The sequence below is a fragment of the Protopterus annectens genome, chromosome 4.part0, assembly GCF_019279795.1.
Source record: "Protopterus annectens isolate FY-2018-M chromosome 4.part0, PAN1.0, whole genome shotgun sequence".
NCBI lineage: Eukaryota > Metazoa > Chordata > Ceratodontiformes > Protopteridae > Protopterus > Protopterus annectens.
The window spans coordinates 1,463,008,637-1,463,026,746 of NC_056733.1; the positions used below are offsets into that span (position 1 = coordinate 1,463,008,637).

Here is an 18,110-nt window from a genome sequence, read left to right on the forward strand (position 1 = left end):
CCCATTGAATCTGTGTCTGCAGGAACTCCGGCATAATCCTGCCGACATCTGCTTCTGACAGACTCCTCCATGAGTAGACTAACCTGAAGGCTGAAGCCCACAACCGATGGCCAAGGAGGTCACGTCTCTTGGAAAAAGGGGGGCTGCAGCCTTGGACTCGCTGGTTCTGGTAAAAAACATGGGGGAATGGAAGGAGACTGGATCCAACAAGGCTCTGGATCTGAACACTCTGGAATCTTCAGAGCCAAACTCGATGTAGCCATAGGTTCTGGAGACCTCTTATGGGATCTTTTCTTTGGCTCCTTTTCCTTAGATTTCTCCCTCTCTCTGTACTTTTCTTTCTCCTCAACTGGCTTACTCTTATCACTCTTTGAAGGAGGAGAAGATGACATTACACTAGCTGGAATCGAGCTCCTCACTTTGGTGGAAAGCAGGCCCTTTGAGATCAATTTTTCCTGTTGCCCGTGAAGTGTTTGAGTACCAAAGGATGTTCAGGCCTTGCAATCGGTATCCAGATGGGTGACTCCCAAACAGTAAATACACAGTGTGGATCTTGTGGGGTGTCTACTGGCCACAGGCTGAATATTCTTTAAAGTCAGTGGCCTTGTCTGTCATGATGGAAAAGAAACTGCTGTACAGGGAACAAGTATAAAGCTATACAATTATACGATTACTGGAGCAAATAGAAAAAAATTTATTTTCTTTTTTAAGGAGGAAATGTAGGTTGAAAAAATGAGCTTAAGGTAATGGAACTACCTAACAAGTAAAATAGTCCTAATTACAAGGGATGAAAACACTAACAGGCAGCACTAATGAAGGAAAAAAAAAAGCAGTACTAGCAGAAAGAGTAAAGTTCACTTATTTGAAGAAGTTTGTCAGAGTACTCATAATCCATGTCCTACTGGAGTAAGCATCAAATAAGATCTGAGGTACCCATAATTCCCTCCTTTCCTTAGAGTAAGGGAAGAAGTCAGAGCCATGGATCCAAGCTCTGAAAAGTGCTGAGGTCAGATCCAATCAGATCTGATAACCCAAAGGTTGAATCGGATGAAAACGGACAACATAGGATCCATTTCTTCTCTTAACTAAAAAAAATAAACCACTTTTAGATGAGCATTACAACATTTTAATGCATATTTCGGCATAAGGCTAAAAGCGGACTATCCTTACACTCCAAAGAAGTTTGTTAAAATACTTTACTGCAAATACAAGTTTTTTTTTTTCCACATGTAAAGAAGTTTAATGCATGGTTGGTAACCTCTCTCAGGAAGAAAAAAAAAAAAAAGAAAAAAAAAAAACTCTCTCTCATGCGATCTCTCTCTCTCTCTATATATATATATATATATATATATATATATATACATATATGCATACAGAAGGCCAGCATCTAATGGGGCTGGAAAGGCATTCAGTGGCAAATTCATCTCATCCATCTAGAAGAGGGGGAGATTTTGGCATTTGATTGCCACCTGCTACAGATCAGGTGGTGCAGCATCAGGAAAGGGATCAACAATGAACACAAGCCTACCAAGCTGCATATGGCCTGTAGCTGAGACTCAGTTTGTGCACACATCATTTGCACATTTAAACCAGGCGCTGTAGGCAGCCGAGTGTCCCTGATCACTGGTGGATTTTGCAATAAAAAACCCAAGCCACTAGGATTACTGCCTACCTCTAGTCAGCTTTCTTACCTGCTATACTGCTGAACAGACAGCATAACAGAACAAAAGGAATGACTGACTAGTGGGGGGAAACTGATGGCCAGCTGGACACAGTTCAGATAAAGATCATGTAAAATGCTATTCAATAACTTAACTCCTATCTTACTACTGTAGACAAGGCTGAAATAAATCAGGATTAAAAATGCATGCCTTTTGGAGGATTATCTGTAGCAAAGCTGCAGGGCTTTCATGCATGCATATATATAGTCTACGTTCAGCATAAAATAGAGAAGACTCCAATTTTTTCATTTAAATCTCTGCAATGCAAATGAACTGTTCTATCATAATGCCTTTTTGCAGATTTCACGCATTTAACAGAAAACCATCCTGTCTCAGTACTCTAAACTACTCTGGAGTGTAGCCTGTATTGTCACGGTCATCAGTTCCTCCCTTTGTATGCCACTTAAGCTTAGTAGTCTTAAAAAAATGTAATCACTAACAGTAGTGTGTGTGTGTCTGTGCATTTACAAGCATCATGCACTGCAAAAGGCAAATTCAGTGCAAAACTAAAGGTAAAATTCCAGAGTAAAATAATTTAGAAGCAACTCTGGAATGGCACTATACAATAAGCACATATACACATAACACACACACACACAATAGAATAAATACTTCTACAGCAGACAAAACAGTACACTATTTTCACAGGAATACTGTAGACTGGTGGAGTGAAACTGGAGCTTCTCTCAGACTTCAGTATTACTTATAATCATTAAAATAATTACTTGCCTTTTTTTACTAAGACAACACAGTAAAACCAATTACCCAGAAATCAGACATTAACTAACATGTAATAATGTGCACATAAAATCCTCTCACACTAAAGGTGCAAGGTTTCATATTTTTTCGGAACAGGTGTGCAGCTTTCATAGCAACCAAAATGTTAGTAGTGTCTGGCTGATGACCCTTCTGCCTCCCTTCCTGGCAAAAAGGCATAAGACAGAATGGAGCAACATCAATCTTCACAGTTTAGTCTGAAGTTGCCTACTTGTGCAGTAAGTCAACCCATTTGTCCAGTTTAAGTATCAAGTCGTATCCACCTTGAAAATTAGCTGTCCAATGTAAGATTTTCTGAAGCTATACAGCAGTATTATTCTGTTTGTTGTCTCCACTGAAGTACTTCAGGAATCATCTCTCACTTAGTCTCAAGTGTTCTGTGCAAAAACTACAATGTTTCTTTTCGTCTGTCATCCAGTGCAGCATAAAATGTACACGTTGTTGGAAACTGCTGTTCAAAGGCCTTGCACCATTACATTAGTGATGGCAGCAAGACTGCATGTAGCTTTTTTTCTGTGCCAGATCCACACCTCGCTCCTCTGGAAATAGGAAAATATATATTTTCACAAGTGCAAACATCATTTTCTATTCATGTCTATCTCAACTTTAACTTTTCAAATAACATTTTAAAAATGTGGTACTCTGAAACAGACAATGATGTAAGTATGGATAATGCTTGTGAACATCAAAGAGAACAAAATATATACTGTTCATTTGGAAAGAGGCCAAGGCAGGAAACACCAGAAAAAGGAAGAGTGTATATCAAGCTAGCCACAATACGGAAACAAGTTCTTCAAGTATTATTTAAGGAGCTACCATTCAAGCAAAAATGGGACCCTTATGGCTACGTTAAGAATCAGAGGCATACCCAGAGTGATGGCGAAGAGGGCAGCCATTACAGGTGTAAAAGTATTACAGGGTGCAATACGTCTCCATCGCACTGCTGATAGTGGCACTGAATGCCAGTATTGCATTTGCTGTCAAAGTACAGTTGTGTACACTTACCATAAATTTAGATGTTTGACTGTATCCACTGTTGCAGTCATCACATTTGGATTATCTGCTTGCAGTTGCCCTCAGTCAGCCTGATTATCAAAGTCTTGGGTCCTGCGTCAGTTGCTGTCTCATCTTCCATGACGTCAGGTAGTCAGGGGTATAAAGCATGCAGCCGACGCCATTGCATCAGGTTTTCTTGCCCCAGATGTCAGGTGCCCCCCTAATGGGAAGCAATTAAATATAAATATGCAAGGTTATAACTCCAACAAAAAAGCAAATACACCAAAAAGCTTTTAAACACAGTAAAAGAGAATAGAGGTATAGCCAAAAGAAGTCAGGGGGCTGGAGGGAGGGTAACCAGGACTACAACAGTGAATACCCTCAAACATCTACATTTATGGTAAGTGTACACAACTGTACTATGTTCTTTGTGTTTCACTATTGCACTCGTCACATTTAGGTAGATTCCCAAAGCTAAGGATGGAAAGAGGAATTTAGATAGCATTCGGACCAGCTACAAGTCCCTGCAAGACTGCAGTGGCAAAACCAGCTCTGGATTTAGAGAAAATAGGCAAATGGTAATACTTGGTGAAAATATGTACAGAACTCCAGGTAGCACCTTCTAAGATGTCCCTGGTAGGGACACTGCTGAGAAAGGCAGTAGAGGTAGATGCAGCCCTGGTTGAGTGTGGTCTTATCCCCTGTGGAATAGGTTTTCCATGGTGCTTATAGCAGAAATTAATGCAATGGTCTATCCATTTAGAAATGGTTTGATTTTAAATGGCCTTCCCCTCTGCAGCAAATGCCACCAGCAATTGTTCAGATTTCATTTGAGGTTTAGTCCTGTCCAAGTAAAATCTAAGTTGTCTGTGCACATCTAAGGAGTGCAGTATCTGTTCCCCTTTGTTCTGTGGCGTAGGAAAGAAGGTTGGCAAATGAATGGACTGATTAAGAGCCACACTGGATACTACCTTGTGCATGGAGGAGTTGGTCCTGAGGGACACCCTGTCCGCATGAAAGATGATGACAGGCTCCACTGCCATATGGGCCTGTAATTCAGATACCCTTCCAGCTGAAGTGATTGCTAAAAGGAAGGCTGTTTTCCAAGAAAGGAATTTTAACTCTACACTTGCAGCTGGCTCAAAAGGAGGTGGAGTGAGTTTTCCCAATACAAAGTTAAGGTCCCAGGCTGGAGTTGGGGCTCTCCTGGGTGGTCTTAAGTTTTTGGCCCCTCTGAGGAATTGCTTGAGCAGTGGATGAGAGAAGAGGGGTGGTTCTGTGTTGTAACGAGCTGAAATGGCTGAGACATGAATTTTGATGGAGGAAAAAGAAAGGCCCTTGTGAAGAATCTCAGTTAAGTATTGAAGAATCTGAGATAAATTGGGTACAGCTGTGCCCATCCCTTGAGTTTGGTTCCAGGAACAGAATCGTTTCCATTTTTCAGCATAAGATTTTCGAGTACTAGGCCTCCTTGCCTCCAAAATGACATTCAACCATACAATCACAGCCCTTAAGGCGAAATAACATACCTAACACAAAAGTAATAGGCGACTCTATAGTCAAGCACACTTGACGTCCCACTCACTAGGCTGGACAAGGAGAAGGTTATTGTTAACTGCCTGTCGGGAGCCAGAATCCGCCACATAACACAAGCACTCAGGTCACTCCAGAACAAGTACAAATATGACTCTGTCATTGTTCATGTTGGTGTGAATGACCTGAGACGTACCTCCCTGGATTACATGAAAAGAGACATGGAAGAGCTCTCTGATCATGTAGCCCAGGTGGGAATGATTCTGACCCTGAGTAGCACCCTGCCCTCACCAAGAATGATACTGCAGTATAAAGAAAACATTATCAATTTCAACAATTGACTAAGCTTCAAAAGGGATCCAGTGTCCGTCAGCCTGGGATAGCATGCTCGACGAGCCTTGCTGCTTCGCAAGAGACAGCTTGCACCTGTCACCCGTAGGCTTTTGAATACTGGCCAAGGCTCTTGCTGCCCCCATAGTGCCTTTTTTAGGCAAGGCTCAAAAGTCAAACCCACCTCCATAAACAGCACAAATAAAAAAAATGAGAGTTATGCTACTCAACGCCAGGAGTTTAAATCTCAAAATGCACGCGCTCAAAGCACTCTTCAGTATGGAGAACGTTGACATCTGTGCAGTAACTGAAACCTGGTTCAAGGCTCCACAGAGCACCCCAGCACTACCGGGCTACAACTTATACCACACATTACGGCCACAGAACATGGACCGAAACACAAAAGGAGGGGATGTATCCATATTAATCAAGGATACCTACACCTCCAGGTTAGTGGTGCAGCATGATACCGCTGAGATCATCCATGTGCAAATAACATTGGGCAAATCTTCAATGCAAATTGTGGCCTGCTACAGATCACCCTCCATGACCCAGGACCACCACTCTGCCCTTCTGGAGACACTGGAAAACATGAAGGTCCTACCGAACACCCTGATATTGGGCAATTTCAATTACCCTATCGTTAACTGGGAAAACTACTCAAGTACAAACTCCCAGGTCCAGCGCTTCCTGGAATTTATCAACTCAAATGCCCTGGATCAGCTGGTAAACTCCCCTACAAGAGGTGAAAACATAATGGGACCTGGTCATCACCAACATGGGCAACAGGTGTTCCGCACCGGAGGTCAACCAGTTACCGGTTAGATTGGACCATAAACAAATCACTCTGGATGTCCACACCACACCACCACCCCCAACCAAGGGAACCACAGTGAAAAACTTTTCACAGACCCCACGCTAAAGGATAACAGTGTCCAAGATGCAGGAACCATTACAAATGCACTCTATGAGCACCTACAAGGATGCATGGATCGTGCTATCCCTAGCAAAACCAAGACTCACTCCCCTAAGAGAAGGAAACCAGTCTGGTGGATCCCTGCCATAAACAGGCTATACAATAGGAGGAGGAAACTAGTTCAGAAAAAAAGCAAATCTCAAGAAGGAAAGACATCCCTGATAAATGTCAGTAAGAAACTAAGGTCCCTCATAAAATCATCCAAGGCTAACTTCGAAAGAAAAATAGCCAAGTATTCAAAAGATAACCACAGAGCCTTCTTTAGCTATGTCAAGAATCTAAGTGGCAACTCGCAGATATGCTCTGAGCTAGTACAAAATAGCACAAAATATACTGAACCTACTGATATTGCCAACATCCTGGCAGATAGATTCAGTACAAATCTCATCCTTCTCTCACGCCCAAAAGGGCTCACAACAATACCGGAAAAGTGTAGTGTCCTGGAAATCACAGACGCATAGGTGAAAACTTTTAGTTATGTACTCACCATAACTTTAGATGTTTGGGATCCATCTCGCCTACATTCTGTACTGATGGGCTCGGAGCCGATCCCTCGGCTCCGACTTGGCACGCTTATGCTATAGAGCGAGGCCTCTTATTGGCTGAGCTATCTTTATCCCAGGATGCACCACCACTAATCCCCCAGATCTTGTTTGACCGCATTCATGCACACATGCACAACTTGATTATATAACATTGATAGATGTTTCAAGATGAAACAACAGGATTCGGACCTTCTGATATCCTCTGATCTCCAAGGAAGGGGGAAGGAGGGTGGGTTATTAGGAATGTAGGCGAGATGGATCCCAAACATCTAAAGTTATGGTGAGTACATAACTAAAAGATGTTATGTGATCCTATCTCGCCTACATTCTGTACTGATGGGACAGCGTCCCTAGCACCTAAATCCCGGGTGGCACATTGGAAAACACTCCTGAGCACTGTGGAACCAAATGAAGCTCGTCCTCTAGATGCCACATCTAATTTGTAGTGTGAAATAAAGGTGTGCGGGGAAGACCATGTAGCAGCAGCACAAATGTCACTAATAGCAAGCTTAGAATGAAATGCTATCAAAGTAGCCATAGCCCTTGTAGAATGAGCTTTGACAGAGGCGGTAAGCTCTTTGTTAGAATAAAAATAAGCCTGAGTAATACAGTCCCTGATCCATTTGGCAATAGTGACCTTTGTGACAGCTTTGCCCAATTTATTGTCTGCAAAGGATACAAACAACTGATCTGTTTTCCTTGTTTGTTTGGTCCTGTCTAAATAAAAATGTAACTGTCTGTGGACATCTAGTGTGTGGAATATGAACTCCGCTTTGTTAGAGTATTTTGGGAAAAAAACTGGAAGCTCTAACGATTGTTGTAAGCAGAAACTAGAACAAACTTTAGGGACAAAGGAAGGATTTGGCCTGAGGGATACTCTGTCTTTGTGAAAAACCAAGTACGGGGGTTTTACTGACAAAGCCTGAAGCTCTGAAACTCTTCTGGCAGAAGTAATCGCCACCAGAAAGGCTGTCTTCCATGATAGAAACTTTAGATCACATGTAGCTGCCGGTTCAAAGGGGAAAGAAGTCAAGGCGCATAACACAATATCGAGATCCCATGGAGGTGCAGGATGAGAAATCTGAGGTCTTAATAGAGCAGCACCTTTCAAGAAGGTCTTACACAATCTGTTGCTCATTAAAGGTGGGTCTATGGATTCGTGAAAATTAGAAATTGCTGCCAATTGTACCTTGATGGTAGAAACTGAAGAGCCTTGATTGAAAAGAGAAGTCAAAAATTTTAGTACTTCTGCCACGGGAATAGAAATGGGGTCCAGGCCCCGGAGTTGAGCCCAAATAGCAAATCTTTTCCATTTGCTAGAATACAGTTTCTTTGTAGCAGACTTATGGGCCGAAGATAATATGTGCACAACATCTGGATCCAATGTATGACTCCTGACTATCGTCGGAAGAGGAGGAGCCAAGCCGTCAATTTCAAGGTGTGTAGGGACTGGTGGAATAGTCCCGTCTGATGAACCAGTAGGTCTGGGATCTGATCCAGGAACCATGGACCTTCCAGAGCATGTTTCCGAAGATAGGGGAACCACACTTGACGAGGCCAGTAAGGAGCAATTAAGATCATTTTGCTCCCCAAGAGAGATGCCTTTTGAAACACCCTGGGAAGGAGAGGAACTGGAGGGAAGGCATAAAGCAAGCCGGTGGGCCAAGGACGGACTAATGCGTCCATGGGGCTCTTCCCCGGAGCCGGGGTTAGGGAGAAGAATTCTTTGCACTTTGCATTCAGAGGAGTCGCGAAGAGGTCGCAACACGGAACTCCCCATTTGCTGAAAATCTGACTTGCAACTGTCATATTCAGTGACCATTCGTGAGGAGAGAGGATGGTTCTGCTCAATCTGTCGGCTATCACATTGGACTTGCCCGGTATGTGAGTAGCCACTAGGAAGCGTTTGGTCGAGACTGCCCATTCCCAAACTCTCATGGCTTCTCTGCAAAGAGGATAGGATCTGGTCCCTCCCTGTTTGTTCAGGTACCAGACAACTGACATGTTGTCTGAGTGAACAGCAATTACGCCCTGAGGGAGATAATCGTGGAGGGCTTGAAGGGACAGAAGTACTGCCCTCATTTCTAAGATGTTGATATGAAGTAAAGTCTCTTCCGGGTGCCATTTGCCTTGGACTGACCTGCCCAGGGAATGCCCCCCCCCCCCACCCGTCTGGGAGGCGTCCGTGGTCAAAGTGGCCACCGGAGGAGGTGGAACAAAGGGTCGTCCCTGATCCAAGTTGGAGGTCACTAGCCACCAGCGAAGGTCCCGTTTGCAAGATTCCGTGATCCATACGAGGTGACTGAGGGGGAGTTCCTGAAAGGACCACTGAGCTGAAAGAAGCCACTGGAGAATTCTCATGTGCAACCTTGCCAAGGGGACTAGAAGAACCGTGGCGGACATGGATCCCAACAGCTGCAGGACCATCCTGGCTGGAGCTTTGGGCCTGGGAAGTAAGGCTCGAACTTGAGTCTGTATAGTTTGTATTCTGTCTGTTGGTAGATAGACCCGCATTCGGTTTGAGTCCATCTCTACCCCTATGAACCTTATGCGTTGAGATGGCAGCAACACAGACTTTGGCCAATTGAAGGTGATTCCAAGGGAACTGCCCAGTGATATAGTGGCTTGGAGGCTCTGCAGTAGTAGATGTCTGGAGGTGGCAGTTAGGAGCCAGTCGTCTAGATATGGAAACACCTGGAATCCTAGACTTCTCAGGTGAGCAGTCACGACTGCCAAACACTTTGTGAACACCCTGGGGGCTGTGGTGAGACCAAAGGGCAGCGCACGGAATTGAAAATGACTGCCTCCTAGGCTGAAGCGCAGATGTCTCCTGGACGCTTGATGTACCATGATATGATAATAAGCGTCCTTGAGATCTATGGAGCACATCCAAACCCCCTTCTCCAGCAGTGGGAGAATGGTTTGTAGGGTGACCATTCGGAACTTGGACTTTCTGACTGAACGGTTTAGGATGCTGAGGTCCAAAATGGGCCTCAAGTCCCCGGTCTTTTTTGGCACCAAAAAGAATCTTGAGTAAGTCCCTAATCAGATCTGATCTGCGGGGACCGGTTGGATGACTCCTTTTTGCAGCAGCTTTAAAACTTCTGAGGCTGCAGTATCCCGATGACTGGGTGGCGGGTCCGGGATTTTTTTGGACTGAGAGGGGGGATGAGAGAATGGGATGGAGTAACCTCCGGCGATAATTCGAAGCACCCATCGGTCCTGAGTGATACCTTCCCAGGCTTTTAGGTGCTTTGAGAAACGACCCCCGACTGGCTCCGGAGCAGCACAGCCGGGCAATCCCTCAGGGACTATGAAAGGCTGGAGAGCCACGAAAGGACTCGCGGTCTCCAGTGTTGCGAGGGCCTCTGCCGCCTCTGGGACGGCGTCTTCCGGAAGAATTTCCCCCTCCTCTGCCTCTGGAAGGGGAATCCTCCTGCTGAGAGGGGTAAGGCTTCTGAGATCTACGGAACCACATCTTCCCTCCTCTTTTAGCCTTGGGATAAGGCCGAAAGGGAGTGGAAAATCGTGCCCCTACGGCAGTCAGAGTCTTACCCTCCTGTTCACAGCGGGTTAATGTGTCCTTTACCTTGGGTCCAAACAGGGAGGACCCATCAAAGGGGGCGTCGACAAAGGAAGACTTAAAGGCCTCCGCGAAGTGACACAGGCGGAGCCAGGCTAGTCTCCCTAGAGCAATGCCTGTACCCGCCGCTCTACTCGCCCCTTCGGCCGCATAAGAAATGAGCCTCATGGACGAGTTCGAGATGGACGACATTGTAGCCAGCTGAGAGCCAACCGTCTGGGCCAGCTCCTCAGGCAGGTTACCCAAGAGGGTATCGGATAGCTCTTTAATCAGATCCCTCTGAAATCTGGTAAAGTGCGTAGGGTAGTTCAAGGACCTCAAAGTAAAGGCCGCTGAACTGAGGGTGCGCTTGCCATACCGATCCATGCTCCTAGACTCCTTATTAGGAGGATGGATGGACGTCGAAGCCTCTGCTACGTCTTGCTGGGTAGCAGATGCCACCACCAAAGCATCTACAACCACACCTTTAGTTAGAAACTCTTTTTCAGGAGGTGCCGAGAGGAACTTATTCGGACAAGCAGGCACCGGTTCCACAGAGTCTGGGTGTTCCCACGCCCTTCGACAGATCAAATCCAAGAGCTCATTGAAGGGCAGAGACACCCAGGAGGCGGAGGGCTGAGCCCCGAAGGCCTTCAGGAACACTGACTCATCAGCAGAGGGAGGTTTGGACTGCCAACCGCCTCACTGTTTTAGGGCTTCCAGGATGTCTGCAAAGGAGACATCATCCGAGGACGACTTAGGGGACCCCTCTGCATCATCGAGATCAGTGTCTGATGTAAGAGACTCATCAGGGGAGTCAACGTGCTTCCTCTTGCACGATCTCTTCCTGGGGGGTTCTTCCGAAGAGGCTTCAGAAGGGCCTCCAGGAGGGGGAGAAACCCCAGCAGGGCTAACCTGAGGCCCGGGGGCTCCGCTAAGGACAGGGGGACTGCCAAAGACCCAGTCTCCGTATGCAGGGAAGGAGCTGGGGAAACTGAGGAGGTAGCCAAGGAAGATTTGGCTAATGCACTCCTCATAGCCCTGAAGGCGGGACCACCAGAATCCTGGGAGGGTCCCACCTCCGTGGCCACGACAATGGACGGCACTCCCGCCGCCGACGCACCAAGAGGGAGACTTGGGACCGAAAGCATCAATCCTGAAGCCCCCCCCCCCCAGGGCCGAAGGAAGAAGTCCGTGTACTGAACTCCGACCCAAGAGCCAGAGTTGGAGCAAGGGTCGGGCCCGACCCTAAAACCTCCACCGGTTCCACCAGTGCCGGCTCCAACGGTGCCGAAGCTGTTGGAGGAGGAACCACAGTAGGGGAGTGGACCATCGGCTCCGAAGCCAAATGGGCTGGAGCCAAAACTAGCTTTTGGAACACCGGACACTGGAAGAGTCTAAGGAGCACCCTGTCGATGTCGGAATCCGACATCTTGGATGATCTAGAGGATACCGATCGGGCCCGAACCGATTTCTCCATCGGCTCCGAAGGGCTCGGGGACCGGCTCCGAATGGACTCTACCACTATCGGCTCCGAGGGAGATCTCAAGGTAATTTCCCTCGGTGCCGATAAGGACTTCGCCCGGGGAAGAGTCTGAGCTGGTAACCCTTATCGGCTCCAATATCAGTGGAGCCGATGAGGGTGACCCGCCTCTCGATGCCCCAGTTCTTGGCTCTTAAACCAGAGGGGTCGAGACTGGAGGCATCGAGGCAGACCGTTCTGCCCTCGGCTCCGAAGTCCATGGAGCCGATGGAGAAGTCTGCTTAGATTTTTTTGCAGTTGGTTCCGACTGACTGGTCGGAGCCGACGCTTTCTTCTTTTTAGAAGGAGAAGGAGAGGAAGATAAAGCCTCCTCGAAGGATGGCTTGATTAACCCTTTCAGGATTAATTTGTTCTTCCTCTCCTGGAGGACTCTTGATGAAAAGGCGTGACACACGCTACACGATTCTTGTAGGTGCTTGGCGCCTAAGCAATAGACGCACGAGGAGTGGTCGTCTGTTATGGACATTTTAAAACCACACCTCGTGCATTTCTTAAACCCGGAGGGTTTGTGTTCTTTAGACATAGCCACAAAAATCAAAACACAGTTGTCTACAACCAAAAGAAGGGTTTGTCACAGCAGATAAAATATCCCTACTTTTAATATTAATATTCTAAATTTTAATTTTTTTTTTTTTTTTTTTTAGAATACAAGTACAGAAAAAGGAAAATTTCCACAGAAGAAAGAGAGATAGAGAGGGTCAAGACCCTCTAACTTAAACGGGTACTTGACCCACACACAAAAAATCAAGGTAGTAGAAACAACAGGGGAAGGCCCCTCTAACTTAAACGGGAAACCTTCCCTGACAGGAAAAAACACGAAATCCTACACAAAAACTACCAATACACACTCGTATAACAACAATAGCTGTTAAAACAGCTTTTGGATTTAAATCAAGCAAAATTCTGACAGGAAAAAGCCTAAATAAATAGTACTTAGCCCAGCCAAGTTGAGACCACGTCTAAGCTTTGTAAGCGGCAAACGAGATCTGGGGGATTAGTGGTGGTGCATCCTGGGATAAAGATAGCTCAGCCAATAAGAGGCCTCGCTCTATAGCATAAGCGTGCAGAGTCGGAGCCGAGGGATCGGCTCCGAGCCCATCAGTACAGAATGTAGGCGAGATAGGATCACATAACATCAGCCCTTTCAAAAGCCAAAAGCACAGTGTCAATGGGGCCAAATGGTGTCCCAGGCTGCACCTTGCATGAACTACAGAACAAACTAACCACCCACCTAAACACACTGTTCAACCTCAGACTCTCCACACGCTACGTGCCCATAGAATGGCGCACAGCAATGGTTATTCCACTCCACAAAGGAGGGGCCACAACTGACCCTGGTAACTATCGACCCATAAGCCTGACTAGCCTGGTCTGCAAGGCTGTGGAGAGCATCATCATGGAACTCATTAACAAAGACATTCGGAACCTCCAAACACTTGACCCGATCCAGTTCGACTTTGTTAAGGGCAGGTCATGCCTACTAAACGTGGTTGACTTCTTTGAGACGGTCACTAAGGCCACAGATGAGGGGAAGGTGGTTCACACAGCCTACCTTGACCTCGCAAAGCTTTTGATACCATTCCCCACTCGGGAATTATAGAAAAACTCACCAGCCTGAACATAAACCCCTACGTCACGAGATGGGTTGCCAACTGGCTTACAGACAGAACTCACAAGGTAAGTATAGCAGGCTCCAGGTCCGACTCTAAACCAGTCACAGGTGGTGTCCCACAAGGCTCGATCCTGGGACCCCTACTGTTCGGCATATACTTCTCAGAAGTACAGACAACACAGGAGGACTATGGATAAACAATTTTGTTGATGACTGCAAACTGGCAGCCATAACTGACTCTCCGGCTGACATGGACATTCTCCAAAAGGGTCTTACTGAGACAGACACCTGGTGTCAAAGTCATGGTCTCAAGCTAAATGCCAAAAAATGCATAGTCATCCCGTTTGGGAAAAACAAAACACCCATGAATTACCACATAGGTGGCAGCCCCCTTAATACAGAAGAGGTAATAAGAGATTTGGGGACCCAGGTAGATAGTTATCTCTCCTTTTACAATCATATTGCCAAAGTAGTTAGGAAATCCTTCTATGTAGCCCATCTAATTACTAAAGGGTTCGCATCTAGAAATAAAGAGGTTATAGTGCCCCTCTACTCGTCACTCATCAGACACATCATAGAGTACAATGCCCCATTTGGGATGTACCTCAAGACACTTCCAACAGCTGGAAAGACCACAAAAGTACCTCACCAAGAGGATTACTGGCCTCAAACATATGTCCTATGCAGCCTGACTGGAAAAACTCCGGCTGTACTCAGTGGCATATCGCTTACTCAGAGGTGATCTCTGCCTGACTTACAAAGCCATGTCCAACTCAGAATTGATGGACATGCTCCACCTAAACAAATCCAAGTCACTGCGAGCCACTCGCTCTAGTGAGCTAAACCTCACCACAACAATAAATAGAACATGCTGGAGGGATAGACTCCTGTCACAGAGACTCCCCATGCTTTGGAACAAAATTCCTAACTACATTAGGCACAGCCCATCACGAACACTCTTCAAGAGAAACCTTGACGAGTGGATGGGTAACAGAAAATACACCTCTGGGATCACTTCATTGGCTCTTCTTGACAGAGGCTCAGTTAATTAATCAATGGGGCGGCGAAAGCTGACACACTCTGGCTAGGCTTATAAATGCCCTCAGGCAAATAGCCTAGTACCTACCTATGAACACTTGTTTACTGAGGGATGTTAACGGAGAGGTCAAGCAATTAGCCAGGCTGGTGGGTTCAGGGTTTGAAGCTGAGAATGCAGAATCTGGCCCTCCTGCTGGGACAGTAGGGTAGGGGTCTGAGGCAGGTGCCATGGTGCCAGCAGTGACACACTGTACAAGAGCAGGTACCAGTGTTGGCGTGGCCAGTCTGGTGCAATCAGTATCGTCCTTGGTTTGTCCTGTTTGATACTTAGTAGTACTTTGGAGAGGAGAGGTAGAGGAGGAAAGGCATAAACTGATAGATTTTTCCAGTTGAAGGACAGCGTATCCACTTTCCAAGCTTGTTTGTGGGGAGTCCTTGTGCAGAATTTGTCCAACTGGTAGTTCTGGGGGGAGGCAAACAGGTCTATATCTGGGCTCCCCCAGTTGTTTATCAACATGTTGAAAGTCTTTGGCTCCAGTTTCCACTCGTGTGGGTCCATGAAATTTCTGCTTAGTTCATCTGCCAGTGTATTTAGCTTTCCTGGCAGGAATTAAGCTTGTAAATGCACTTGGTAGCTCAAGGCTGTATTCCACAGAGCCATGGCTAGTCTGCAGAGGGGATATGAATGGTTCCCCCCCCTGCTTGTTTATGTACCACATAACAGTGGTGTTGTCCGTCCTTACCATTAATTGTCCTGAAAGAATGTGTTCCTTGAAGGCTGTCAGAGCATTCTGTACAGCTAACATTTCTTTTTGATTGATATGCAGGTGCATTTGACTTGGCTTCCATTTACCCTGAATGCAATTCCCTGCCAGGTGAGCCCCCCCATGTATACTCTGATGCATCTGTAGTTAAGATTTGGGTGGCAGGGGGTAGAGTGAATGGTAGCCCCTTGTTTTGGTGGCAGGCTTCTGCCCACCAAAGGAACTAACTGTAAGCAAGGTATGATAGGAATCATTGCTTCTAGATCCTGAGAATGCTGACACCATAGGCTTTTTAGATAGCATTGAAGTTTCCTCATATGCAGTCTTGCATATGGAATTAGGAGAATGCAGGAGGCCATGAACCCAAAGGCTTGCAGTATTTGTCTTGCAGACAGCAGAGTTTTTGTGGCCGTTAGTTTGAAGTAAGCTGTCAAATGAATTTGTTTCTCTTGCGTGAGGAAAGCCATCTGGGAAGCTGTGTCCAAGCTTGCTCCCAGGAATATAATTTGTTGACAGGGTACAAGATGTGATTTCTTTTCGTTTATGGTGTACCCCAAACAAGTTAGCACCTTGTGTACAAACACCAGATAATTCAAAAGTATGTCCTGGCTTTCTGCCTGAATTAGACAATCGTCCAGGTATGGATATATTTGAATATTTCTTTGCCTGCAAAATGCAATGAGTGCAGCTAGGCACTTTGTGAATACTGGGCACAGTAGATGAGCCAAAGGGCATTGCAGAGAACTGATAGTGCATGTAGCCTGCTTTGAAGCGTAGGTATCTTCTGCAAGATTCCCTGATTGGGATGTGCAGGTAGGCTTCTTTTAAATCCAGTGTTGCCAACCAGGCATCCTTGCCTAGCATAGGAAGCAACTGGTGAAGAGTTAGCATCTTGAATTTTGGAATCACCAAAAAGGTGTTTAGGATAGAAAGGTCCAGGTTAGGATGCCATGAGTTGTCTTTTCTGGGTACCAGTAAAAGTCGAGTAGAAACCTTGTCCCTTTTCCTCTTCTGGTACAGTTTGAATAGCCTTATGTTTAAGACAGAGAGTACTTGCTTTTGAGCCTCTGCCCACTGATTTGGGGGTAGGTCTGGCCAACCGTTTGGAGTTAGTAATGTGTGAAGTGAAGTCTGTATCCTTGGGAAAATTTGTCCTGGGTAATTAGCTCCCAGTTTTCTGTCTGCAGAGCAATTTCCCCCTAAAGGAGCAGTCAGTTGAGAAGGGCTTGGAAGTTTTAAAGTTAAGTCATTGAGACAGTTTACCATAGGGGGGAGTCTTACTACTCCCTGATTTGGAAGTGGGAGCCCCCCACTGTTTAGTCCTGTGCGCACCTTGGGACTCAAGCCTGGGTGTTCTGCTGGTTCTGGGTTTGGACTGAGAAGGCCTGGAAGAGGCAGCAAATGACCAATTCTTAGAGGGCCAATGCCTACTAAATCTTGGAAGCTGTACCTGTAGGAAATCTTTAACAGTTTGCATAGATTTAGCTTTTCTTCCATCTTTTTCAGTACTACTTCTGCTTTGTTGCCAAATAGGCGGTCCTGATTTAAGGGAGCATCCAGCAATTTAGCTTTAACACGATCTTGCAAAGATTGCTCCTTAAGCCAAGCATGTCTTCTAAGTACAGACCCAGTGACTGCAGCCATGCAAGTTGCCTCTAATGAATCAAAACCACATTGCAAAGTATGTTTTCCAACTTGTTCAGCAGAATGCATCAAATCCTGTAAATCCTTATTTTCAGCAGAGTCAGGAATCAACATAATATTCTGTTTAAGCAATCCAATGATATGCTACTGATACTTTAACACATGAAACTGGTAGTTTAAGGCCCTAATGGCCAAGGTTGCAGATGTGTATACCTTCTTACCTCATCTATCCAGCGCCCTGGAATATCTATCAGAGGGGGTAGGATTTTTGGCAGTAGTAGCCTTAATGCCCTTGGGTCCCTGTGAAATGGTCTCAGGATCCTCAGTAGGATTTTTATAAAGGAACTTGTGAGAGTCAGGAACCCTGTAATATTTATCAGGTTTTCTGGGAGCAGGAGGTACAGAATCAGGGGCCAAGCTAGATTCCAAAAAGGCATCAACAATGTCCAGTACAGGGGGGATAGCTAAAGGCCTGTGTTGGGGCAGGAGTAAGAAATCCCTAAGCCTCTTTTTAGAATCAGAGTAATCCTGGCTTTCCCAGCGGAAATGCTCCCTAAGAGCATGTAAAGTTTCACCAAAAGAGAAATCCCCTGGAGGGGAAGCAGAGGGAATAGAGTCCTCTGCATCAGAATCCTCATAGGTAGATAAGGGTAAATCCTGGCCATTAGAGGAAACAGAAATTTCAGAATCCTGATCAGAAGTATCATAGGCAAATTCAGTCCTAGTTCTTTTAGAGGTGGAAGGTTGGCTTCCCCTGATTAAAGTAATGAGGTCTTCAGCCATTCTTATCATTTGTTTTTTAGGCATACAGGCCTGTCCATGTGGTCTGGGCGTCTTTTTTTAGGCATGGTTCGAGTTTTAGGCCTTGAAGAAGAAGATGGCGTCGGTTTAATATGCAAGTCAGTACGCCTGAATACACCCTCAGAAGCCGGTGATTGCACAGCAGCTCCGGACCCATCCAAGGTAGAGACATCCGCAGGTTCCACGGTTGAAGCATCTCATGGCATACCAAACTCCGAATGGGTCTCAGTAGAGGCCTGCAAATCTAAAGTAGCAGGTATCAGGGGCT

General features: G+C 45.9%; 1 protein-coding gene across 1 annotated transcript in view; it reads right to left on the reverse strand.

The window, feature by feature from the left end:
* Nucleotides 1-1,308: 1,308 nt before the first annotated feature.
* The window catches only part of RAB24 (RAB24, member RAS oncogene family), a 1,334,059-nt gene continuing 1,317,257 nt past the window's right edge, over nt 1,309-18,110 (reverse strand). The window contains exon 9 of the mRNA XM_044069307.1: nt 1,309-3,037. Within this exon, the coding sequence (XP_043925242.1) occupies nt 2,976-3,037 (62 nt within the window). The 3' untranslated portion in view covers nt 1,309-2,975. The remainder of the gene's footprint in view (nt 3,038-18,110) is intronic.